This window comes from Carassius auratus, chromosome 30 (assembly GCF_003368295.1).
Source record: "Carassius auratus strain Wakin chromosome 30, ASM336829v1, whole genome shotgun sequence".
In the NCBI taxonomy this organism is placed as follows: domain Eukaryota; kingdom Metazoa; phylum Chordata; class Actinopteri; order Cypriniformes; family Cyprinidae; genus Carassius; species Carassius auratus.
The window spans coordinates 22,980,740-23,004,765 of record NC_039272.1 but is presented as its reverse complement, the minus strand read 5'-3'; the positions used below and the strand labels follow the sequence as shown (position 1 = coordinate 23,004,765).

At 39.5% G+C, this 24,026-nt stretch overlaps 4 protein-coding genes and 1 long non-coding RNA gene across 7 annotated transcripts in view; 2 read left to right on the top strand and 3 right to left on the bottom strand.

The window, feature by feature from the left end:
* The window catches only part of qsox2 (quiescin Q6 sulfhydryl oxidase 2), a 33,628-nt gene extending 24,137 nt beyond the window's left edge, over positions 1-9,491 (top strand). The window contains exons 6-12 of the mRNA XM_026212276.1: positions 2,231-2,376; positions 2,466-2,609; positions 5,289-5,418; positions 5,542-5,664; positions 5,812-5,962; positions 6,195-6,383; positions 7,497-9,491. Coding sequence (XP_026068061.1) covers positions 2,231-2,376; positions 2,466-2,609; positions 5,289-5,418; positions 5,542-5,664; positions 5,812-5,962; positions 6,195-6,383; positions 7,497-8,008 — 1,395 coding nt within the window. The 3' untranslated portion in view covers positions 8,009-9,491. The remainder of the gene's footprint in view (positions 1-2,230; positions 2,377-2,465; positions 2,610-5,288; positions 5,419-5,541; positions 5,665-5,811; positions 5,963-6,194; positions 6,384-7,496) is intronic.
* A 134-nt stretch (positions 9,492-9,625) lies between these two features.
* nacc2l (NACC family member 2-like) lies at positions 9,626-15,417 on the top strand. Of its 3 annotated transcripts, XM_026212278.1 has the most exons (6): positions 9,626-11,125; positions 11,503-12,347; positions 12,444-12,620; positions 12,755-12,860; positions 13,094-13,191; positions 13,489-15,417. In XM_026212278.1, the coding sequence occupies exons 1-6, from the start codon at positions 11,025-11,027 to the stop codon at positions 14,022-14,024; spliced, it is 1,863 nt and encodes a 620-aa protein (XP_026068063.1). In that variant the 5' UTR covers positions 9,626-11,024; the 3' UTR covers positions 14,025-15,417. The 3 variants fall into 3 exon arrangements, with proteins under 3 accessions (XP_026068063.1, XP_026068062.1, XP_026068064.1); XM_026212277.1 differs by having other exon boundaries at positions 11,503-12,620; XM_026212279.1 differs by having other exon boundaries at positions 10,996-11,205; positions 11,503-12,620.
* Positions 14,715-18,368, bottom strand: LOC113049704 (uncharacterized). Its single transcript, XR_003276634.1, has 4 exons — positions 18,048-18,368; positions 16,482-16,618; positions 15,866-16,045; positions 14,715-15,760 (listed from the first exon to the last, which is right to left on the bottom strand). It is a non-coding gene; the product is annotated as an uncharacterized LOC113049704 (long non-coding RNA).
* Positions 18,369-18,823: 455 nt separating this feature from the next.
* Positions 18,824-20,954, bottom strand: LOC113049975 (xenotropic and polytropic retrovirus receptor 1). Its single transcript, XM_026212703.1, has 5 exons — positions 20,891-20,954; positions 20,469-20,656; positions 20,209-20,388; positions 19,235-19,403; positions 18,824-19,038 (listed from the first exon to the last, which is right to left on the bottom strand). The coding sequence occupies exons 1-5, from the start codon at positions 20,952-20,954 to the stop codon at positions 18,824-18,826; spliced, it is 816 nt and encodes a 271-aa protein (XP_026068488.1).
* A 900-nt stretch (positions 20,955-21,854) lies between these two features.
* LOC113050053 (xenotropic and polytropic retrovirus receptor 1 homolog) lies at positions 21,855-22,808 on the bottom strand. The gene is made up of 3 exons (XM_026212760.1): positions 22,499-22,808; positions 22,131-22,283; positions 21,855-22,031 (listed from the first exon to the last, which is right to left on the bottom strand). The coding sequence occupies exons 1-3, from the start codon at positions 22,547-22,549 to the stop codon at positions 21,888-21,890; spliced, it is 348 nt and encodes a 115-aa protein (XP_026068545.1). The 5' UTR covers positions 22,550-22,808; the 3' UTR covers positions 21,855-21,887.
* Positions 22,809-24,026: the final 1,218 nt, after the last annotated feature.

Here is a 24,026-nt window from a genome sequence, read left to right as displayed (position 1 = left end):
ACTGAGCACCAAAGGAAAAAAAAAAAATAAGGAGAATTTTTGCTCAATGTCCAAGCTGCTCTTTACCATTACATAAATGTAGATATACACTGTAAACCTCCAAAAATATGATATTATAAAAGTATACACACCTAAAGTCTTTTTTAATGGATGCTACAAGCAAATGACCAGGAAACACAAATACACAGAAATGTCTGCAAATAAAGTTCTCCTGTTTAACATGACTGTTGTATTGTTTTAGAAAACGTCTCTGTTATGGTATGGTAACCCTCGTTCAATGAAGGAGGGAAACGGAGATGTCACGTCAGGTCATGTTTACCCACTGACTTTCCTTTTACGGAGTCATGGTACACCGCAATCGCAGCAACCTGGACTTTAAGGGGGGAGGGAGACAACATTCGCTCCAGCCCAGGCTGCAAAATGGAAAGCACAACCTGGATCGGGCATCTCCAGGGGTCTTCTCGATGAGAAGAACACCACTCAATGAACAGGTTCTAGTTCAAGGTGTAAGCGTGTCTCGTAGACTGCGCTCTCGCCAAAGTGGTGGTGTCAACTACTTCTTGGGTTAGGTCACCTAGAACAAGACAAAGTTTCCAGAGGTCTGGACATGGGTGCCATAGGGTGCCCCATCTCTGAGTCCATAGATTGAGGAGCACTAGTTCGGGGAACCAGGTCCCAGTTGGGCAATATGGTGCCACAAGCAAGACCTGCTCCTTGTCCTCCCTGAGCTTGCACAGTGTCTGTGCGAGAAGGCACACTGGGGGAAATGCATGCTTGTGCAGGCCCCGCAGACTGGGTAGAGGTCTAAGTGTGTGGTGCAATACTGGATTCCACATGTTGGCAGAGGGTGCGTGAGTAGGGCCTTTGTTCATGCCCTCGAACTGCCCACTACTGCTGACTGGTGAAGGAGGAAGATGAGTGAGGTCCGGTGTTGGGCCGTCCACAACTCTTCATGCCTCCCTGGGACCCAGAGATAGTGAAAACTGCTCTTTTGTTGAGAATTTGGGATGGGGTAAAACAAAACAAAAGACCCCATCTCCTGAAGAGCAGATCCCTCCATCTCTGGGTCACCTGTCTCAGGGCCACTTGCTCTACCGCTTGCCACCAGATTTAACCTGGGGGCCTGGACAGGAGGGGCCGCCTACCTATGCCCGGCTCCACGACACTGCTTGGCTGGAGGCTGTTGCGAATGCTGCGCAGGGGCTGATGCAGGGGGCCGCCCTCTGGAAAGCATTGTTGTCATCTCTGGATTTGATTCAGTCATTGCTACCATCCTGAAGGGCTGCAGCACAGCTGAATCTTCCTCAGAGAGCTCTCCATCCGATGCAGTGATAGACATTCAGTCATCGGGAGGAGCCCTGCTGGATACCACTGGTAGGCTCTTTTTCTGCCGGAAGTAGGTCTTGACTGGCAGACATCAGGACAAGCCTTCGATCACGGCAGAGGCAACAGAGATCCACCCCTCTGGAGGTAGCGAAACATGTTCCCAATGTGGGAAGATGGAAAAAAAACCCAAGCTCTTTTAGCATTTCAGGGAAATACTCTTTTAGTGCTGAGGCACACAGGGGAACTGGCGGCTTGCAGCACAACAGGGGGATAGTGGAGCCTGAAGTACGCAACCTGCTCGACCGCCGCTGAAGTGCTGTACCGCCAACACCACAAGGTTCCAAAAATGCGTTGAACTCGTAGCTCACTTGAAGACACTGTTTAGATGGAGCAGAATGATGTTGTCGCTTGGCTCCGAAGCCAAAAGCTGGTATGCATTGCACCTGCTGCCTTCTTATACTCATGCTGTGATCAGCCGCAGCTGGATGCAATAATTGCATGCCAATGTGCATTGGCTCATTTAGTTTAGACTCAAAGAGATTGGTCTACCCAATTCGTTGTCACTGACATGACGTCAAGAGTGAAAGACTGAAAGGGAACCTACATGACACTTTTATTGTGCTTGATGGTTGTAGTCTACTGTTACTGAATAAACCAGTGGCTCTCACTAAATCTTTTTTATATTTACAAAATCATAAATAAAATGCTAAAAACAATACAAATTAAAGTTTATTTTTTGTTTTAGATTGGATAGTCTTTATATGTTGTCTTAGACAAAGGAAACACAGGTTTCAAAAGATGAGTGGGTGAGAAAATGATGATCTAAATGACCCCTTTAGGCTAATTAGTGATACAGCTAGAATTGTAATGCTCTAATTTAATGTTTTGTGCTCTTTTTAACTAGGTAATTTTGGACCTAATGCCATATGAGGGTTTGGCAGTGAAGAGAGCTCTGAGCTCAGACAAACGTCTAATGGAGAAACTAGGGATAAGTTCAGTTCCCTCAGCATACCTCTTCTATCCCAACAGCACACACACTGTCATGAATGTGTAAGTTAACAGTCTCTGCTGAATACATTCTAGTCTGACTATCAAAAAGAGGTCCTGTTTATGTGCATTTAATGCTTTTTTGTTAACAGTCAGAAGAGGCTACGCTTTTTCTTCTCCTCCTTCCTAAAACTCCTCCCTGGAGTACACAGAAAACAGTCCACCTCGTCCCTGCAGCGTCCTCAGCCTGGGAATAATGGACAGGGAACAAAGGTGGAATGGAAAGAGTTTGAAAAGTGAGATTTTATTGATATTTACACTACTGTTCAAAGGTTTGTCAGCACGGACAGATTTAATAAAAAAAAATCAAAGGATTTATATTTCAAATAAATGCAGTTGATTTGAGCTTCATCAAAAAAAAAAAATGTATCATGGTTTCCACAAAAATATTAAGCGCATGTTGTTAGGAAACATTTCTTAAACAGTAAATCCGCATATTAGATTTCTGAAAGATCATGTGACACTGAAGTAGGGCTGTGTGATTAATCGAAATTGTAATAAAAATGTGATTTGAGTGTGCACAATTTTTAAATCGCTTTATAGCACGATTTTCTGCGGCCCAGGTCTCCTGCAGTATGCTATCGGAATCAATCAGAATGCAGCGCACCTAAGTGGAACATGAGAACAGAACAGACTGGGCAAATGCCTAACTCGTTTCACACACTCTGTCTGTGATGCATAGCCTTTTTTTTTTTTGTGCCCATGTTATTAGGCCTGTCGCGATAGTCGAAAAAAAAAGTAACATGTCATGATGTGGGGTTAGTCTGGATCGCAGACCGTGGACAGCCCACGGTAGAAAACACCCGATGGCACAGTGGCCCGGGAAAAAAGAAATAACGTCTAGCTATAGTGGCCAGCTTTGGGAAGCGCCTTTCATTTGCATGTGGATGTTTGAGTCTCAAGTGATATTGTATTGTACTACTGCTTTATTTTAATACCGCGTAGCATATTTTGCAAGTAACTTCGTTGCCCGTTCTATCGAAATGGACCTACTTTTCGCTCGCTTCATTTGGTTTACTCAGCTAAATATGTCTGTAGGTGTGTGGTCGCATGTGTCAACGCACCCAGTGAGTTAACACACACACATGCACGCGCTCACATCGTTTTCTCCTTCTTTCCAAAGCACTCGTGCAGTTGCGCTCCTGAGGCGTCTGTTGTTGCTTAGCATCCATCAGCTACGATATCCGTTACAACAAGGGAATTACAGCAATGGATTTCCACCACCAAAAAACCCTTGCTGGAACTCTGCTACAAGATCTATTTTCGAAGAAAAGTAAAAGAGACTGCAGTGTTTGGGTGCATCCCATTTTTCAAAAACAACAGGGAATTTCACCCCGAAAGGAAGCTGATTGAGTTTGTTCTTTTCACATGACCTGGTGCGCTTGCGTCATTCTGAAATGCTGAGATGTTTTTAACTAGATGCGGTGCGAACGTGCCTGGAAAAAACGGCACATAATTCCATTATGAGCGCGCATACTGCATTTGAAATAACGAACTTGAGCACAAAAAAAGACGTGATATGTGAATGGCCCCTTCATCGGTCAAAAAGTTTACGTTTGGTTAACGGTTAAACGGTCAATATGAGCATCCCTAACTGGCATATAAACATAATATAACATACAAAATTAATTAATTTTAAGCCACACAAAGTCAACATGTTGATATTTCTTGCTCTGAATCTGCCATAAAATAAAATACGTTTATTGATCTTTGAAAAGGTGTACCTGCATTATTATGCCATTATCATTATATTAGTTGAAACTGGTCTTAGAACGACAATATTATCGTTTATCAGGATAAATTCTTGGACAATTTATCGTCCAGCAAAATTTGTTATCGTGACAGGCCTACATGTTAACGGATCAGAACGTTCACACTGTGAAAGGATAAAAAACTCAAAATAATCATTAAATAAGGATGTCAAACAAAATGTCTAGACCTATGGCAAAAAAAAAAAAAACCTGTGTCCAGGGATTTTGTTCTGTTTTTTGCCGTGCGTTGTTCATAGAGCTCACTGTAGCGGTGCCTCAGGTGTTATATTTTTTGCCCAACATATTTATTGCTCAAGGTTCACACGTACTCCGTCTGCAGTGCGTATACAGTAAGTTATTTGTATGCAATTCAGAAACTGCAACGAGGGCACATTATTGTAACGCGAAAGCACATTAAAATAATGTGCGAGCGCAAATCTATCTGCTCGCACACAGATTTCCTTTGCTCTGTATGCAATCAAAATAATGAGACAAATGGAGGGCGAGGGCAATCAAGTGACAGTCTCAGGAGGTAATAGGGGAGCGTGTGAAGGAGAGATGTGGCACAAACACTGTTCAAGGTCTCCAATAATTAGTGCATGTAGTAATTTAATGTGTATATTTTTGAAAGCATTGAATCGCTGTAGAAATCATGATTCATTCAATTCTCTTTAAATCGATTACTGTCCGAGATCGGTGATTCACGATTCAAAAATCATGTTTCAAGATTGATGCATATGAATCGTAAGGGTTTGTAATTGATGCATCGAGAAAACTAGTGAAAACACATCTTTGCTATCACAGGAATAAATAACATTTTGATATATATTAAAATAGATTATAACAGTTATATCAAATCACGAAATTGTAATAGTATTTCAGTGTTACTATTATTTACTATTATTTTTTTTTTTACATTTTTTATTAATGCAGACACAGTGAGCACAAGATACTTGCTAAAATAAAATGTAAAAAATAATAAAAATACTAATTGAATAAATATTTTACCAACCCTAGCCCCAGTAAATTTCTTGTAAAAAGTGATGTAGACCACATGTCTGCACTCTGCAGATTAACGGTTTAGAAGATGAACACCCCATAGGTTTTTTTGATTGCTGTTAATTTAACTTTAAGATGAGGTAACCAATATCATTGTTTCTTCAGGTCTAAGGTATACATGGCAGATCTGGAATCTGGTTTGAATTATCTACTGAGGGTTGAATTGGCTACTCACAAGACCTTAGAAGGAGAAGAACTAAAAACTTTCAAGGACTTTGTAACCGTTGTCGCCAAGGTACCATTGTAACCCAAACACAACATTTTTCTTGCACTTGAGCCGTCTTTTCACACTAGAATTGTTTTCGTTAGAGCGTTGAAATGTACAGGTTTATATCTTACTTGGCCCATTTGATTGTAGCTATTTCCAGGTCATCAATCTGTAGTGAAGCTTCTCGAGACATTGCTAGAATGGCTAGTCAGTTTACCTTTGGAGAAGATCCCCTACGATGCTATCCTGGACTTAGTTAACAACAAGATGAGGGTAAGACTCCCACCCACTAAACAACTTATTACATAATACATCTCACAAAGTCTTTTGCCTAATGGCATGTGAGCTTCTAGTTGTGTTTTTGTGAATGTGACAGGAGCATAAATCAGTATGTTGGTGCTCTGATTGTATTATTCTCAGATCTCGGGGCTGTACCTGAGTGAGCAAGTGCAGTGGGTTGGATGCCAGGGTAGTAGTGTGGCACTAAGAGGATATCCCTGCTCCCTCTGGACACTCTTTCACGTTCTGACTGTGCAAGCTGCCAACCGACCCGATGCTCTAGCCAACACTGGTATGAGCAGGGAAATCCCTTCTGAAACATGTTTGAGATGATCTCGTCCATTGTTATTGCTATTGTAGATTAGCAAATTGAGACTAAATGTTCACTATTAATAATTCTGTAATATATTTTAATATGTTGCTGTTTGGTCTGTAGCAAGTAGAGCATTCATTTGGAAGATGTTTTCTATTAGTTCCTGTTCTGCATTGCTACAATTATTTTAAACCCATCTTCTTTCTCTCAGGGTTTGAGGATGATCCCTTGGCAGTGCTTCAAACCATGCGTCGCTACATTGGGACCTTCTTTGGTTGCCAGGAGTGTGGGAAACATTTTGAGGAAATGGCTCAGGAGTCTCTGAACCAGGTCAAGTCTGTAGATGATGCAGTTCTGTGGCTATGGAGAAAACACAACCAGGTTAATGCAAGATTGACTGGTAAGACGGAAAAATTTAAAGATGCATTAAATTGATCATTAACATTAAATACATTTAAAATGGAAAAGGTTGTCATTTAGTTCTGTTCTTTTAAACTTTCTATTCATTAAAGAAAAATGTTTCACGGTTTCCTCAAAAATATTAAGCAGTGCAACCGTTTTCAATGTTAAAAACAATAACAAATGTTTTTAGAGCAAATCAGCATATTAGAATGATTTCTGCTGGATCATGTGATGCTAAAGACTGGAGTAATGACTACTGATAAATTCAGCTTTGCCTTTAAAGGAATAAATTATAATGTCAAATATTCAAATAGAAAACAGTTATTTTTAGTAATAATATTTCAAAATATTCTTGTTTTTACTGTATTTTTGATCAATTAAATGCAGCCTTTATGAGCATAGAGAATTGTTTCAAAAACAATAGAGAAATCTTACCAACCCCAAACATTTTGACTGTAGTGCAGGAAGAAAGGGAAAAAAGGGAAAACTGGGAGGATTAAAGAAAAGAGATAAGGAATTATGGGGAACAGACAGGTGGCAAGAAAGGAACCAAACAGACAGGACAGGAAGGAAGATAAAAGGACTGGAAAAGGGAAATAAAAATACAGAAAAAGGAAGTAAAATAAACATGAAGGCATATATAAGGACATGAAGTAATGAAGAAACAAAGCACCAGGGAGAAAGAAAGGTAATGGAAGAAAGAATGACATTAGAAATTGAAGGAAAAAGAACTGGAAGAAAGGATGGGGGGGGGGGGGGTTGATGGGAGAAAGTAAGAAGGATATGAAGCAAGAAAGCAGAGTGGAGAAGTAAAAAGAAAAAAAAAACATATTTGGGAAGTAGGAAGGAAAGGAAGTTGCAATAAGGCCTGGAAGGGAAAGCAAGAACAGCAGGAAAAAGCAAAAGGAGTTGGAAGGAAAAGAACACAAGGAAGGAAGAAAAAGAAAGAAAGCAACCTTCATTAATATGCCATTCATTAAAGGACTTTATTAATGTGCCAGAAGAAATTCAAGAACATCAATGATATTTTCATGTCCAAACTATAATTGTAAAGTCCTCATAACTATGCTAGCAGACGTTACCCTCATAGCTGATTGCACTCGTTTTGCAGGTTCAATGAGCGAGGACCCCATGTTTCCCAAGACTCAGTGGCCGACTCCTGACCTCTGTCCCACATGCCATGAGGAGCAAGAAGGCCTTCATGTCTGGAACGAACAGATGGTGCTCGCTTTCCTCAGACAACACTATGGTGCCTCAAACATCTCCCCAAAATACTCCAGCAACAGCCAACCAGAACCAGGCCCTCCTGCTCCCGACAAACCCAAAGCCATAAACAAACCTAACAGCCACCTTCTCCTCAACCAAAACCTAAAGCCGTCTCCTGACAGCGCTCCTAAACATCAGAAGCGGAGTGACACCAATGATGCAGGACAGAAACACACCGGCATCCAGATAGAAGCCAGGCCAGGGATGACATTCCTGGGCCTGGGATTCTCCAGCGTGGACATGAGTCTCTGTGTGGTCCTCTACGCCCTCTCCTGCGTCTTCCTCATGTTCATGTTTTTCTTCTTCCGTTTTCGCTCAAAGAGATGGAAAACTAGAAACTACAGGCCTTACGTATAGCAGCAGAATACAGCGATGGAAAACTGTGAATAAGGTGAATGTAAAGTATGAAACCCCTGCCAAGTGTTGAAGGAGACTTTTAATTTATTGAACTACTTTTATTGAATTACTTTTATTTGTTTTGATCTTGTTGTTGTTGACGTTTTCGTGAAGTGTTTTGTAATGAAGAACTTGTCTAATTACTGATGAAAGTTTAACTCCTATATCAGTCTAGCTGTGTGAACAAGCACACGTTAGCGGGGATTTCTCAACCCTAAACAAAGAGACAGGTTGATTTAGCTGGAGAAGCTATTTTACTGTAGTAAAAGTAACAACCTAGGTCAAAGTACATTTTTATGAATATTCTACATTATTTCTAGAGATTTTTATTGAAATAAAATATCCTAAGTTTCTCACAGGGTATATATCACTCTCTATGAAAGTCACTCTGTCCCCATATTTCTGTTTGATGGTCCAAAAAACACTTGGGAATATGATTTATTCTGTCGCTCAAGGTCCCTAGCTGAGAAGCTAGTGACACGAAACACTGCCTGTCAATGACCAGATGTGGAAAAACCCTCGGTTTTGTCTGCATGTGAAGTCACGAAAAGCGCTACAGTTAATTTTAAGCTTGAAATCTTTAAATGTTTTATACCTTTTAAATCTTGTCAAAATGCTTCATAATTGGTTGTATTGATGCAACACAGCAGTAAGGGATTTATAACGACTACAATAATCTCTTCCGAAAAATAAAAATGTGTCAAATTGTCAGACTTTTTGCTTCTCCATTATACTGAGCATATTTAGCGAGTAAACTTTTATTGATTAGCTTGTTTTTTTTCTTTAGGTTACTGAGGCTCCTTTGAATTGGAACTTTTTTCAATAATTATTTTATACTTTTAACTCCTTTTTTTCGGTCCATGTCACTGTAAATGCATTGCAAAATGTCAAAACAAATGCAGTCTGTTGTAGAGCTCATAGAAGACACACCATACATGTTCAACCTTAAGGAAAACCATTATTACAGTGTACTCCGAGGATTCCTGATCACAGACCGTTTATTGTTTAACATCAATATTACTACAGCAGTATTTTGATTCAATGTTTAGAATTAAAATGTTGATATTGTAAAACTTGAAATATCATTATCAGCATTTGGTTTGCGGACTGGTTTGTAATGTGTTCAGCTTGTTATTGTCTAATGGAGCAGTGTTAATGTGGACCTGAGGCTAAATATTTCTAAATCATTCTTAATGAAATACGGCTTCTGTGTTGTGACAGTATGTGCCCATACTGGTGGCCTTCTAAGCTGCTCCAAATGAACGGCTGTAAATTGCTTTGCGTTTATTGTTTCCAGTGCTTTAAGAATTATATTTTTATCTAAAGACTATTTTTGGGTGCGGTTGTTCTGTATATATGTAGTTTGTCCTTTCAGGGTGAGTTGTTGTATTTTGTATGAAGAACACTAAGTTATCTTTCAAATAAAAACATGTATTTCCCATCATTTGCTAGTTCATATCTACCAACAATGCAGACACATACATATTTCAGTTTTATATAGCACTACTATAATATACTGTTACTTGTGGTATAATGTAAATGTTTAATTTAGCGATCAGTTTTCTGAAAAGTTCCTCTTAAACTATCTTTTATGAGGAGAACAGTTGGATGTACTGTGCTGAGAACACAGTGTAACTGCAACTTCAAGTCTAAGCACACCGGGAGGTCATTTAAGTTTTCTATTGCTGTAAGCATGTGTCTGCCCTCTAGGAGGCAGTATGGAGTATCCCTTTCCCCACCAGCTCAGACTGCAGTCTGTTCTCCCCAGGGACATCATGCATGTGACCATACTAACGCTGTATATTACTAGAGCTCCAGCTGTCAACTTAACAGATGTCTGCACAGGCACTTATATTTCCAAATGTAAAATAACTTACAATGTTCATCTTTTCACACTGGAAGAGGACATTTTCCTAAATGATGGTGTGCATTTCGCACTGGAAACAAAGTTTAAGGGCACTTTTTTCAAGAGACCGCTTAATGTGTCAAGTTTTGCTTTATTCCCCTGGCCTGACAGTTTCACAGCTTTCAAAGAGACCAGACAAACAGCTGGAATCAAGTTTTGCAGCATTCGCAGGGTGTGTGTCTTCTGCACCGTATTGATTTATTATAATTTTTTTGCTGTTGATATTAGACAGGAGACTGGAACATGGCAGTTCATTTCTAATAGCGCTGACTCACGCCGTAGCCCATTGGCGTCTCAGCATTAAAAGGCAGCGAGTCAGAGACAGAAGCGTAGCGCCTTCTTCCCCACTTTGATGAGAGACGCTGCTTTACTGCCCCACTGCTCTGTACTCAACTCTTACTTGCACACTACAATCTTTCAGCCATCCATCTAATACGTGCCGCCTTACAATGCTCCTCGGTTTGATGTTCTGATCTAACATTCAGGGCAGCTTTGAGGCTGAGTCTCTCTCTTTTCTTTCTTTTATCGTTTGAGTATCTGTCTGATGCTGTGTTGGCACATCTGATTGTGTATGCAGACTCTGTACTGAGCATGCCAGCCTGTGACAGGGACTGCAATGCAGAGCTGCTCTCCTGGCACACACCATTTGTTTGCCCTTAATGTAAATAATCCTGAACATGCAGCCGATCAAGGCAGAGACGGCTTCTGATGGATTATGTGTCTACACGCATTCGGGTTGGTGCATGTGGGGTGCACATTCCTGTTCTTGTCTTTTCTTCGTGTGTTGTCGCTCAAATAAAAGTGAGCCAATGGTCTCTCTCTCTTTCTGTCTTGCCTGTCTTTTGTCTCCATCGCACATGAACACGTTTACTCTCTGCAGGGCAGTTATCCGCATCAGACTCTCTCTCTTTCTCTTTCTCTCTTACTCACTCTCCCTCTCTCTCTCTCTCTCTCTCTCTCTCACTCTGTGTCCTTAAATGACTTTCCTTCAGTCTCACTCCCTCCCCCTCTCTCCCTAGTCTCTGTGTCTGTGCCTATAGCCTCTCTCCCCCTTTCTGTGACATACAGTAGATGGTGCATCGATTGCACACAGACGCTTGCTTTCCCTCTCGCTGGCTCAGTCTTGTGCGGGGAGGAAGAGGACGGATTGAGACGTATCTCTGCTTCTCAAGGTACCTTTCCTCATGCTGAGCTGCTGTGAGGAGACTGGCCGCATTCTCTTTCTCTCATCTCAGAAGATTCTGCTATAGAGGTCAGGTAGTGGCGGGGTGGAGAGGGAGGGTTGGCGGGTGGGTGGGTTTGTGGGTCACTTTTCAGCTTCTTTTGAATACTCCAGGCAAGCTTATGCTGAGTTGCAAAACATACAGACTCTAGTAATGTTGGGGTGAAGAGAGCTGTTTACTAAGGGAGTTGCTGTGCAGCATTTCTGTCGCATTTTTTCTGCTGTGTCTGCACCAGATAAACATTGTGTGACTTTTGAATGTAGTCATTTTCTGTTTGTTACCTCATCAAGCTGGTCAACCTTCATTTGGACTTTCTGCTTTCTTAGATGTCTGGTGAGAACATCCTGTCTTCTCCAGAGATCTGAAACGGGCATTATGTCTCAGCTCTTGCACATGGAGATTCCAAACTTCGGCAGCACTGTTCTGGACAGCCTTAACGAACAGCGGCTGCTGGGCCAGCACTGCGATGTGGCCATCATGGTCAACGGACAGGCCTTCAAGGCCCACCGTGCTGTTTTGGCGGCAAGCAGCCTCTACTTCCGTGACCTGTTCAGTGGTAGTGCCCAGACGCTCTTTGAGCTGCCCTCGTCCGTGGCCCCGTCCTGCTTCCAGCAGATTCTGTCATTCTGCTACACGGGCCGGATGACGGTGAGTGCCAGCGATCAGCTGATGGTCATGTACACCGCAGGCTACCTTCAGATCCAGAACATCGTAGAGCGAGGGATGGACCTCATGTTCAAGGCCAGCGCTCCATACTGCGATTCGCAGACATCGGCCACGGATGATCCCCCGAGCCCAAACAACAACAACTCCTCCCTGTTGCTAGGTGACCAGCCCACTACTGTCTGCAGGATCAAGGAAGAGAAGCTGGAGACCCCAGTGTGTGCTCAGAACGGGGAGCTAAAGCACTCAGAGGAGGACAGGGGTGCTAGGGGCAGATCTTCAAGGAATGGCACTCTTTTCTACACAAGTGGAGGTGCAAACGGGATCATACCTGTGATGCATGTTTACGAGCACTCGACCCGAGATCATGCCAGTCCCAGTGCCTCTAGCCTCCCGACCACAGACAGCCCAACTTCACACCAAAATGAAGAGGAGGACTTTGAAGACGACTCATATGAGAGCCTGACAAATGGGAAGATCTTCGGGGGCTCGTCCGGGATCTACGGCAGTAAATGTCATTTAATGGACTTCTCTTTTGCTCCATTGCAACTCAAAACACTACGGATTTATCCCTGTGAGTGTGATCTGTTGTGTGTCTTACCAGTGCAAGAGAAGATGGAGGTGTCCTCCCTGCCTCTGTCCTTGGAGAACCGTTTCTGTGTGCTGTTAGGAGGAGACCGAGAGGCTCTGCCTGCCGGACTCATCAGCCAGATCGGCTACCGTTGCCACCCTGCTCTCTACACAGAGGGCGACCCTGGAGAGAGACTGGAGCTGATTGCAGGTGAGGCCTGAACAATAGCAGCCTGTCTGAAACTCCATGTCCATCTGAATTATTTAATAGTTCAGACTGAGTCATTTGAGTCATTGATTCAGAGCTAAGGTCTCCTTGTTTCTCTGTTGTTGGTGCTCTAAAAGGATCTGGTGTCTTCATGACCCGTGGGCAGCTGATGAACTGTCACCTCTGTGCTGGGGTCAAACACAAAGTCTTGCTGAGACGTCTTCTAGCTGCTTTTTTTGACAGGTCTTAAACATTACAGATGTGTAACAAGTGTAATGTGTATCTGTAGAATGTCTGAAATACCAAGAGCTCAGTTCTGCAGTAAAAATAGCCAAGCAGAAATGGAATCAATCTTCTCATAATCAAATGTTTTTTTTTTTTTTTTTTTTTTTGCTAACTATAAAGGACTGCATGGTGTTTTTGAAAGATATTGTGTGTGTGCCCTCCAGTGGTTGACTATGGTATTTTGACTGCAGGAACACACTGGCTGACAGCTGTGGGACTGGAATACGTTCCTCCAACTGTGATCCAAATCGCAAACCACTGGACAGTCGCATACTCAACACAGTCAAACGTGAGTGACCCTTTGCTATGCTGTTACAATAAGCCAAAATGACTCTATTTAATATGTTTCTGGTTTTAGTGTGCGTGATTTCTTGGTTTGTTTTTGTAAAGTCTTCAAAATCTTTTATCAAAACTATCCTTGCCTCCAATTTCATCTTTTCATGATCCAATCACCTCACCAGTATTTAACCCTTTTTCATTCGAAAATATGTGTTTCATTCGGAAATACAGTGTAGAAGTGAAATAGGCTCAATGTTGACTTGAAGCATTAATATTCCCTTTTTCTCTCTCTCTGCTTTTTCATAAGTTTACTGTCAGAACTTTGCCCCTAACTTCAAAGAAAGCGAGATGAATGTGATTGCCGCAGACATGTGCACCAATGCCCGTAGAGTTCGCAAACGCTGGCTCCCCAAGATCAAGTCCATGCTTCCGGAAGCAATCGAGGTGTACAGGGGGACTGCGGTCCTGAGCCAGGTGGAAGGAGCTACCCAACCAGGCGGTGGCTTTCCCTTTGAGTCAGAGTTCAAACACCTGGCAGCATCAAATCTGACTCTGGAGCAGCATCTCTATGGAGACTGCAGAGAGACACTGAGGAATGGTTCTCACTTCAATATGGAAGAGAAGTCCCAAAAAGGTGAAGAAGCCAAGACTGAGCCAAACCGAGCCAAAGAGCCAGACAACCTGCAGGAAGTTGAAAGGCTTCCGGAGAGTCCCGAGAGAGCGGCCAGTGTGCTCGCCCTCAACCCTGCCAGCAAGAAAGGGGAAAAAGAGCATGCAGCCAGCAGCCCCAGATCACAGAGAGAGGAACAGAACAGACAGAGACCACTAAAAGACGATCAGTGACTTCCTCCACTTCATACTATTAAAAACTGGTCTGCAGCTTCTCACACCAAAAAGGATCATTATCAGTAAAGGCAATCTCCCATGCCACTGAACATAACATTAAAGCTGCATGATCATGGAAACTGGACATACAACATTTTTTCAAGGATAGACTGAAAAACGTCTGCGTTAAATACGGTTGTGATTACAAGTTTACATACTTCTTGAAGAACCTACAAAATGTTTGTTTCTTTCTTTTTAAAAAAAGTGATCATAACAACTGCACTTTAGTTTATTACTCACCTCATGAAGCTGTTTGAGAGATATTAACATATATTCCACAAGACGAAATAATTAAATTCACACATCTGATTTTCAAAGGTTTACATACCCTTGGATTTTAATATCATATATTGCCTTCTCAAGCATCAGTGACTGTTTGTAGGTCTTTTGCGAGATAGTTTGTGCATAAGTTTCTGTTTTGTCCTGAGCAGTTAAGCTGTTCTTGACAAAGCCTCCAGGTCCAGTAAGTTATTTGGTTCCCAGCATGCTCTGCACATTTGAGTTCTTCCCTACAGTGGCTATATAATACTGATATCCAGTTTTGCTGTTCTGGACAATTGAGGGATTCATGCAAAACTGTGGTGCTTGAGGCAACTCACAATATTAGGAATCAAAGGTATGCAAACGTCTCATTAGGATTTTTGTGTGTTTTTTTTTTTTTTTTTTTTTTTTTTTTAATTTACACAAATATCTTTTATGCAGCTTCTTCAGGGCAATACTAAATTACATTTTCATGATCTTATTTTAGATGATTTATCTTACCGATTCCCTAAGGGGTATGCAAACATCTGAGCACGACTGTCTAAAAAAGTTAAGAATCTTTAAAGAAGCCATTTAGCATACATAAATACCGGCACATATACAAGCCCAGTACATTAAGGCAAGCTGCAGTGCGTTTTATGAATGCATGTGATGCATAAGCTCTGGCATTTCTGGCATTTCTGGCTAAATACTCTTGCCAATTACAGAAACAAATGGATTATGGACTTCTGCATGGCAAAAACAAGTGAAGGACAAAGGCTCTCCTTAATATAACATGACTTACATGCTTCAGAAATCAACTATACTGCTTTGACTCCAGCAGGACAGCGGGGTTGCTATGTACAAAGCTGACTGTGGGACTGCTGAGTTCAGTACAGTAAGGGAAGCTGAACAGAGAACAACAGTTCTCTAGAGAGTAGCCTGGACTCTCAGTTTTCCCTCTCAAGCTTTTTAATCTTACTCTTGTTCTCAAGCTGCTGTATAGTAAATGCTTGCCTGTTTTTTGCATATCAGCTGGTCTGGACATTTGAAACGTGGTTATATGATTGTTTTTTGGAAGCGAAATAAAGGAAAGGATTATTTTGAGGGATAATTAGGTTATGCCTATTATTGTTGGTTAAAAATGACTTTTGCTTGATTACAACAAAATTGATTTATCGTGAATGAAATATGAAAAGATAGTTTTACTTTATTGCAGAAAATACAATGCATGTGAAATGTCTCAGTAAGGTCTAAGTGAACAGATATAGTTACAGAATTTATTATTGTTAACAGGATAATAATTTTCTTATCTAACATTTCATTTGCATACCTGCATGATCAAATATTTCAAGCAAAATTTTGTTCAAGTTATAAAGACATATTTTCTTCCTTAAATGCATGGATGAATCTCAGGATCTGTTCCCCTAACAGGCAGTTTTATCTCCTTTACCCTGCAAAAGAACATTGTTCATTTTTCAGATATCATTTGAATTATTAAACAATTCTTTTTAAAACTGCTAAGATGGAACAGATTCAGCAGCTGTCCAGAAAATAACCTGTGTTTTGGGCGAGGTAAACAGCATATTGTGGCACGCGTTGTGATTTTGTGATTAGATAGCACATCCTGATCCTTTTCCAGACGTCTCCAGATGTTGCAGAAATCTCGAACAGCACAACATTTCTCAACGTTTTTCAGTTGCTCATTTTCCAGCCGAAAGAGATTCCATATAAAACGTCTGGTTGAACAGAAAGAAACGATTATAGAAGTGAATGCATCAAACAATAATTCTTCTGATAAATAGTCAAATAACCTCCAAACATTTGTTTCCTACACCGAAAACAATTTTCATTCAGAAATTGCTAGCACATTTCATAATTACAATGAAAAAGCAACTAACACATTGAATTAAATTTGACACTTTGAAATAGAAAGACTGAAATAGTATTTTCTTTTTTTAAATATTACTTTTACCATTTCAAAAAATCTTTTTTAGAGTTTCAAAACAGATTTCTTAAGGTACAATATAATTCTGAATATTTCTCCCATGAGTCAGCAGCCACTTTAAAATTAAATTATAGCAAAATGTATTTGTGCTGATCATCCCAGATTACAAGTTTACATACTTGCTGTCTTGCTGTGCTGCTGCTTAGAGCTTGTGACTGAAATCTAACCTGAGGATTTCCAGTAGTGCCAGCAGGGCACTTGCTGTGGCAGCTGCAGCTGAATCCTTCATCTGAGCCAGGAGGATATTTATAGCCCAGGAGACCCGCAACAGCACATCCGCCAGCATGGCTGTATAGTAGTACCACTGAAAGAGCACATTTCTCAATATGAAAGACTATTCCAGAGCTGTTGCAGGTCCAGTGCCGCCTTCAACTGAAAGTAGCTAAAACAAAAATTGTATTGTGTTCCTGTAGCTTAATTGGTAGAGCACTGCGCTGTCAAGCGCAAAGTTGGGGGTTCGAATCCCTGGGAACTCACGATAGGTAAAAATTGATAGCCTGAATGCACTTTAAGTCGCTTTGGATAAAAGTGTCTGCTAAATGCATAAATTTAATTTAATTTTTAATTTTAAAACTGGCAGCTAAATGTCAGTAGATGACGTCATAATGGTAAAATTGCTAAATTGTCAACACTGTGCAGGTCATTTTGACCTCTAGTGATATATTTAATGCCAACTTATCAGCCTGAAACTTCATGAGATGCCAATGTCAAATGCTTGCACTGTCACTGCCACCACATAGACTGAATCACCAACAACAGATTGTGACTTTTGAGCTGTGATTTGTCATGTATGGTCAATTTGACAGAATAATACCTACATGCTACTGAAAGGTTGACAGCACAGAAAGGTTTAGTACAGTGATATCTCTTCTACCAAATATTTTCTAAACCAGATTGATATTGCCTGCTTCATGAATAAATTTGAAATTTTGAGAACTCATATACTATTTTATGTACCATTTGGATCGCATAGACATTTATGGTTTGTGCATAAGAACAGTTTAACCAAAATGTGTAAAATGTGAATTTTAATAACCACCATAACTCTATCCATAACCTTTTTATTTATTTTTTCATGAAAAGAAAATTCATTTTTAAATTACATCATGGTCACTTTTAAATTTTATTACAGTCAATATGAATTGGGGATGTCAACAGGGTTGCCAGATCTGTGTAACAAAACCAGCCCATTTGGCCAAAACTCCAAATATGTTTTTATATGCCCCTAATATATTATAGCTTTGTGTGAAGATAAGAACAAAGGTTTGGGGTGGACCATCCCTTTTATATATAATATATTTTGGTGGACGTGATTTCACTAAGTACAACATCTTCCTGCATCAACGTCCTTGTTGATCCTGGAACAACATTTCTATCAACCAATCAGAATTGTGGGATAACTTTTCAGGAAATATCTGTTTTATGTTTACGATCAAGGTTAGGTGCTTCTACACTCTTGTTAATCAGCTATCATTTCACACAGATTTGGGGAATAAATGATGGGTAGGGTTAGGTTTAGGGGTATAGGGACTGGGTTAAGTATGTATTTTTGGACATATATGTTGATCCAGGATCAACAAAAGATGTTGATCCAGGAAAATGTCTTACTTGGCAAAATCACGGCGACCAATGTATATTATATAACATGTTAACAAAGACAATCTCCAGATCAAAACCAAAAAAACTAAACAAAAATATTAAAAGACAGTGTTACATTGTATACTAACTTTTACCTGTTTGGAGAACACCAGCTCGTCTTTTAGCAGGCCATTTCCCCGAAGTAATCCCCAATCCATCCTTAAATCCCAGCTCACTGTAACTAGAACACCTGTACAGGTAACCATGGCCCATATATACAGGTATATCCTCCCCTCCACAAGCAGAGCAGATCTCTCTATGACACACACATACACACACACACACACACACGTTTGTTTCTGAAAATTCTGGATACTTTTCATAGACTTCTATTATACTGTATACTGACCAAACAATATTTTCTATGACCCTAACCCTAAACCTACCACTTACAGAGTTACACTTACAGATAAACATAATTTACTATATTATATATTTTATTTTATTTTTCCCCTTGTGGGACTGCAAGTACACACAGACACACACACACACACAGAGAGAGAGAGAGAGAGAGAGAGAGAGACTGTTAGATTGAGGATAATCACATTTCAAGGTCCTAGATATTTGCCTTACATTAACCAAACATCTAGATATGCTTAGTTATTTGTTTGAAATATGAGAACATATTCTCATAAGCTAAGTGTGCAATCAGATATTTTATGATCTTGTATGTCCAACCAATACAAATCAGTGTAGATCACAGATTACAGTAAGTGCAGGACGTGTAAAGCTTTCTCTGTAAATAATGCTTAAAATATTATGCTACAACAGCTACTATATAATCTACAATCTCAGAATTTCCTGTCACTAAATGCTGTGTTACCTTTGCCAGTCAATAGTTTAATGCAGAAGACATTTGCTGAAAATATTTCTACCCATTCATTTGGTGTGTACCTCTGGCCATGTTGTAGAGGCTGGCAAATGTGACCATAAGAAACACAGTGAAGTATTTTCCTGCATTCAGGAGATGTAGCGTGTGGCCAGTGTCCCAGAAGCACCTCAGGCATTGTGCAAATCTCAGCCATGGTGGAAAGCATTGGATCAGACAGGTTACAGGCATACTATAAAATCCACAGTCCGGACTCACTGCAGACAGAAGAAAATCTCAACTAAAACAAGACAGGAATATAAAGAGGTTTCTTGAAATATATAGTTCTATAAACTTTGATAAGTAATTCTGCCCTAAAAATTAATTTTACTTTAATATGTGTCCCAATTTTAGTATATAATATAATATAATATAATACTGGAGGCACAATTATAGTAGCAATTAGATGGATACCTGCGGCTAGAGGGCTGTCAGACCACATATCTCTCCAGTTGATCTGATATGTATAGAAGCACAGCAGATCCCTCAAGCCAAGGAACAGAGGGCTAAGACTGTTGAATTGATCAGCTAGCCAGCATTCTGCAAAGCCCACAGGCTGAAAAGGAGCTGCCAAGACCTTACTCTGTAATATAGACATTTTAATGCATAAATGAGGATGCTGCATATGATAATGCACTCTCTTGAGAGCACTGCTGGTAAAATGTGCATTATCTGTAAAACTTTGTACAGCAAAGACAGCAAGGCTCTAGGCGAAAATACATATACCCTGATAATTAATACAGACAAGATTCCAGCATGAACATTAACGTGTCTGCCGTTCGGCTATAGAGCTGGAGTAAAAGTAACTGTAAAACAGAACTGTTTGTACCTACAACTTTCTGAAATCTATTTTATATGTATACAAATACTATATATGTTTTTAAAAAATATATGATTCAGTTTTTTTAAATCACATGAATGTTAGCAGCATGCTTGCAAGTGTGATATTGCTTTTACAAAAGATTAATAAACAAAGTATGAAATGAAGATACTCATATTTTAGGAAAGTTATTGTAGATGCAAGAGTGTTTTTTAATATGGTTTAATTTTATTTATTTATTTTTTCTTATTCTTTCTATTTTACTCTGCCAACAAAAAGTGTCCAAATGAAACCAAGGGAGAATAAATCATAGGGAATCTCTGCACAAGACACAGTAGCGGTGCTTTGTTCATGAATAAATCAGTGTTTTTGCATGAATCAACTGAATGGATGATTCATTGAGGATACAATATAAAAATTGCTGGGATACTGCCCTAGGGACAGTTTGGGTGCCTTTTTGTTCGGGGCTTATCGGTGTAAACTGCAGAGAGAGCCACTTAATAATTCCCACTACTAAATACACAGACTAATAAAGAAAAGGTCAGGTCCTATCTTTGCCATGTCTTACCATTGTGACTATGAGCCAGCGACGAGCCTGGGTGTGAAATATGGAGAAAGGGTTTAGTAGCAGAAACAGGAGGAAGCTGTGAAAAAGTAGTGGGTGGAGCTGCTGTGGGACTGACAACACAGAAGGATGAAGACTAGCCAATACACTGGTGCACCAGCACACAGTCAGACCCCCGGCCATCTGCATTACACAGGCAAACATATGAGGCCTCAGCACAGCAAGCACAATATTACTAAACATGCTCTGATATGTGATTTCACCTCGATAATATGGTAGTATGAGAAGTGCTCTCTGGGATCCAGTCCAAAGATGAGCGGGTGGTTTATTGCTGATATATTAAAGCAGTACAGGTTCAGTCCAATCAGGAACAGAAATTCAATCAGCAGCAAACTTCCCTTGTAAAGCTGCAGCTGAGGCTTCATGAGCTCCAGGTCTGTTGCACTGAACACTTTCAAGACAACTAGATGTGTTACCTACTTAGAACATACCAACTAACAAATAGATACAGAGGCATATGACTTGAAATCTGCTATTATATCATAATTATGTTTTTGCATGCATAGTATATGGATTATTAAGAAGGAATGGAGACTATGTAATAGAATATCAGATATTAGATGACATTGTTATAGTTTGTTTACAGTTTACAGAAGACATGGGGGAAATGAAAGATGTTACCAACCTCTGAAAGCTATAGCTGTGAGTAAAGCCATGATGAGGCCGCAAGCAAAGCCAATCCGAAACATTATCCACACTCCGGCTTTCTTTGTACAGAGGGAAAAAAAGACTATAACATGTAGAACATTTAAATAATCCAGAAGTTATGTTTTGGACAAATGTATCTTTCTATATAAAATTCTGACTAAACTGGCTTCACTGGTCAAAAATGCTTTTTAAAATGTTAAGCTTACATTTTAAAAAGCATGGGAGAACACAAGTTTGTAGAACATGTTAAATAAATAAACCAAATTATGTCATCTAACAACAATAAATCTTGCATCTGTTTTTTGGTATGATGGATTTAGATTTCAGAATCTTTTTTTTTTTTACTATAGCATATTTAATTTGTGAGTGTTACAGTAGAGCAAAAAAACAACAACAAAATATATGAATCTTTTAGTGAAGCAATAGTACACCCTTTAAAGCAAAATATTTTACTTTTAATGTCTGTTTAAAAAAAAAAAAGTTTTTACTATCAGCATGTGCCAATGCAGACACTTTTGGCATAAAAAAAAAGCTGCTGTCAGGATTTAGTAAAGATACGCAGTGTAAAAATTAGTGATGAAAAGGCATGGACTGACCTTATTGGATATGCATTCATAGAGTTTCCTTTTCAGACACAATGTTTATGGGAGTAGAGTATTTAAATGAATCATGCAAAGCGATTTATGAAGGTTTTCCAGTAGTCAGTTTACTGGTATTCGTGCCATTATTTAACCCTCAAGAATGAAAGAGTAGCAATGTTTGTTAGGGTCGTGGGGGTCACAGGGACTGAAGGCCAGACCCCCTCCGACTCACTCATGGTGCTGTCACTGGTTCGTTAATTTGCACATTATCTGTAGATCAACTTTCCACTCCCAGGGGTGCCTATTTTATTTATTTTTTGGCATTGCAGTCTAACGCTAACTTGCCCTGTTTAGTAAACCTGGTCCTTAGTCTGTTTAACTGGAAATCATGATTTAGTACGCTTGCTGTATGACAGCCAATAGTTTTATTTCACAGATGAGGCTTTTCGTTATTACCGTTATTTTGTCCATTGGTGGAACCTCAAGTCTTTTCATCACTCTCAATTTGTCACCCCCTTCCAGCTGAATCATGAACGTCTGTAGAATCACATTGAGTGTTTTATCCAGGAGCAGGGAGTCTTGTGATGAATAAAGTGAACTAACAGAACGGTTGCAGTGCTACCTGTACATACTCACCTCCAGTTTAGACATGAAATGTTCACATTTGCCTCTGTCTGTGTTGAGCAGAGATGTGTCAAGCCTTTCATTTCTCCATTTTAGGCCATGTTCACAACCAAACTTTGAATCATACATTGTGGTGATCTTGCAGAAACACTTGTAGTTGAATTCCTAGAAGAAAAAAAAAGTACTGGCACAATTGGGCATATTTTATGCCATTTCGTTTTTTAAAGAAAATGTTGTAGGCAGTATAGTAATATGTGGTAAATTTTATTTGAAATTGCTAGTAAAAATATATATATTAAAACAGAAAAGTTATTTGCCGTCAAAGAAATGCAGATATTTATATGTTGACAACACAGAACTTCAAGATTTTTAAAGAGCACCTGGTATTTTTGCAGAAAGGCCAAGCTCAGGTATAGTTCACCAACTGCCATTTTGATTTGTTTTAGATGGGTTCTTCTTCTTTTGGTAGGTGGGACACTGATGACACAGTTATCTCCTGAAACTTTGGGTCCAGAAACTTCCTGAGCTACAATCCCAAGTGTTGCCAGTCTGTTTTGAGCTTCGGATAGCTTCTCTATAAAATAGAAATAGGTAATACTGAATATGTATCAACATGAATTGTAAATGATCCGCAAACAGTACTTTAGAGTTGTTTACCTGAAAAGAAGAGGTTCACCTTGTTCAGCTCTTCCTCACAGCTTTTGAAGAACTCTTTTTTCACACACCTTTGTCTGTTTCCTATAAAGTGTTTCATTATTACTGATGGATGAAGGAAAATGTAGTAATGATGTTATTCACTTGCTCCCTTCACACAGCCATTCACATCTCAATCCTGTCCCTTTTTAAGCATTCAACTTTGCCAAGTTATTAATTATTCATTTGACCTGCTTCACCTTTGATATTGTGAGGATACCTGCCATAGAAAGTCAAAATCTATCATGCATTTAATTTCAAAGGGAATAATTTATGAGATTATACTGCTGTATATGACAGTCATAAATATGTCCGGGCAGCATTTTATTTTTACTCATTTAACTCTTTTTAACCGTGTGAAAATTTTGCAAATATGCAAATGACTAAGATACATTATTTTAATAGTGGAATAGTCACACGTAACTAGAATTCAGCAGTGAAATCGACCCAACATATTAATGCTCTTACCATAACAAACGAGCCTAAGCCTATCTTCCTTGTTCAACAGAGATTTCAGGGTCTAAAAAAACAACATGTTGTCCTTTATTTGGTTAAGTGATCATGTTAAGTTGCGAATACAACTATTAGAGTCTATAAAACCCTAAAAGTTTAAAACATAAATAATGTATCAAGAAACAAGAACTCAAACTTACCTCATAGCTTATATATTGCTTTTTCCATTCAGGAATCATGTGTGAAGCTGGGTGGTCAGAAAATGTCATTTGGACTACCTGCTCACAAGTACTGAGTGATCTCCAATGTTTTCTCCATGTGTGTTTGTGTGTGTGTGTGTGTGTGTGTGTGTGTGTGTGTGTTTGTGAGCCTTATAACAATAGAAAGTATGAGATATGGAGGGAGGGGCAGTCACGGTGCAAGAGCACAAAGAATCACTAAACTCGTGTATAATTCAGTGTGTCTTCTAAGCATTTAAACACACTTCTCATACAGTTTTATATCATGAGCTTTCTTAATTGAAGCTTCTCTCTTCAGTAGATAAACAAAACATTTAAGAAACATGTCATTTTTGCATGATTGCTGTATTAATATAATGTAAAAACCGCAATAATAATAATAATAATAATAATAATAATAAATCTAAGATCAAATTTAATCCTGGATATAAACAAGTTGTAGGATTTCAAAAATAGTAAAATAAATAAATAGTTAGAAAATAAGAAGACTTGTATCACACGCTTGTATCATAATCTGTAATTA

Bases quoted from the DNA above. Each gene is read 5' to 3' on its own strand.
- LOC113050053 (XM_026212760.1), bottom strand. From the start codon at position 22,549: ATGGCAGTTGGTGAACTATACCTGAGCTTGGCCTTTCTGCAAAAATAC. The intron at 22,284-22,498 runs GTGCTCTTTAAA...TTTTTCTTCTAG, and splicing joins CCTTTCTGCAAAAATACCAG to GAATTCAACTACAAGTGTTT. The intron at 22,032-22,130 runs GTGAGTATGTAC...GTGATTCTACAG, and splicing joins ATTTCATGTCTAAACTGGAG to ACGTTCATGATTCAGCTGGA.
- LOC113049975 (XM_026212703.1), bottom strand. From the start codon at position 20,954: ATGTTTCGGATTGGCTTTGCTTGCGGCCTCATCATGGCTTTACTCACA. The intron at 20,389-20,468 runs GTGAAATCACAT...TGTGTAATGCAG, and splicing joins CATACTACCATATTATCGAG to ATGGCCGGGGGTCTGACTGT. The intron at 19,404-20,208 runs GTAAGACATGGC...TCTATATTACAG, and splicing joins GCTGGCTCATAGTCACAATG to AGTAAGGTCTTGGCAGCTCC.
- nacc2l (XM_026212277.1), top strand. From the start codon at position 11,025: ATGGTGCATCGATTGCACACAGACGCTTGCTTTCCCTCTCGCTGGCTC. The intron at 12,621-12,754 runs GTGAGGCCTGAA...GTGCTCTAAAAG, and splicing joins GAGACTGGAGCTGATTGCAG to GATCTGGTGTCTTCATGACC. The intron at 12,861-13,093 runs GTCTTAAACATT...TTTTGACTGCAG, and splicing joins CTAGCTGCTTTTTTTGACAG to GAACACACTGGCTGACAGCT.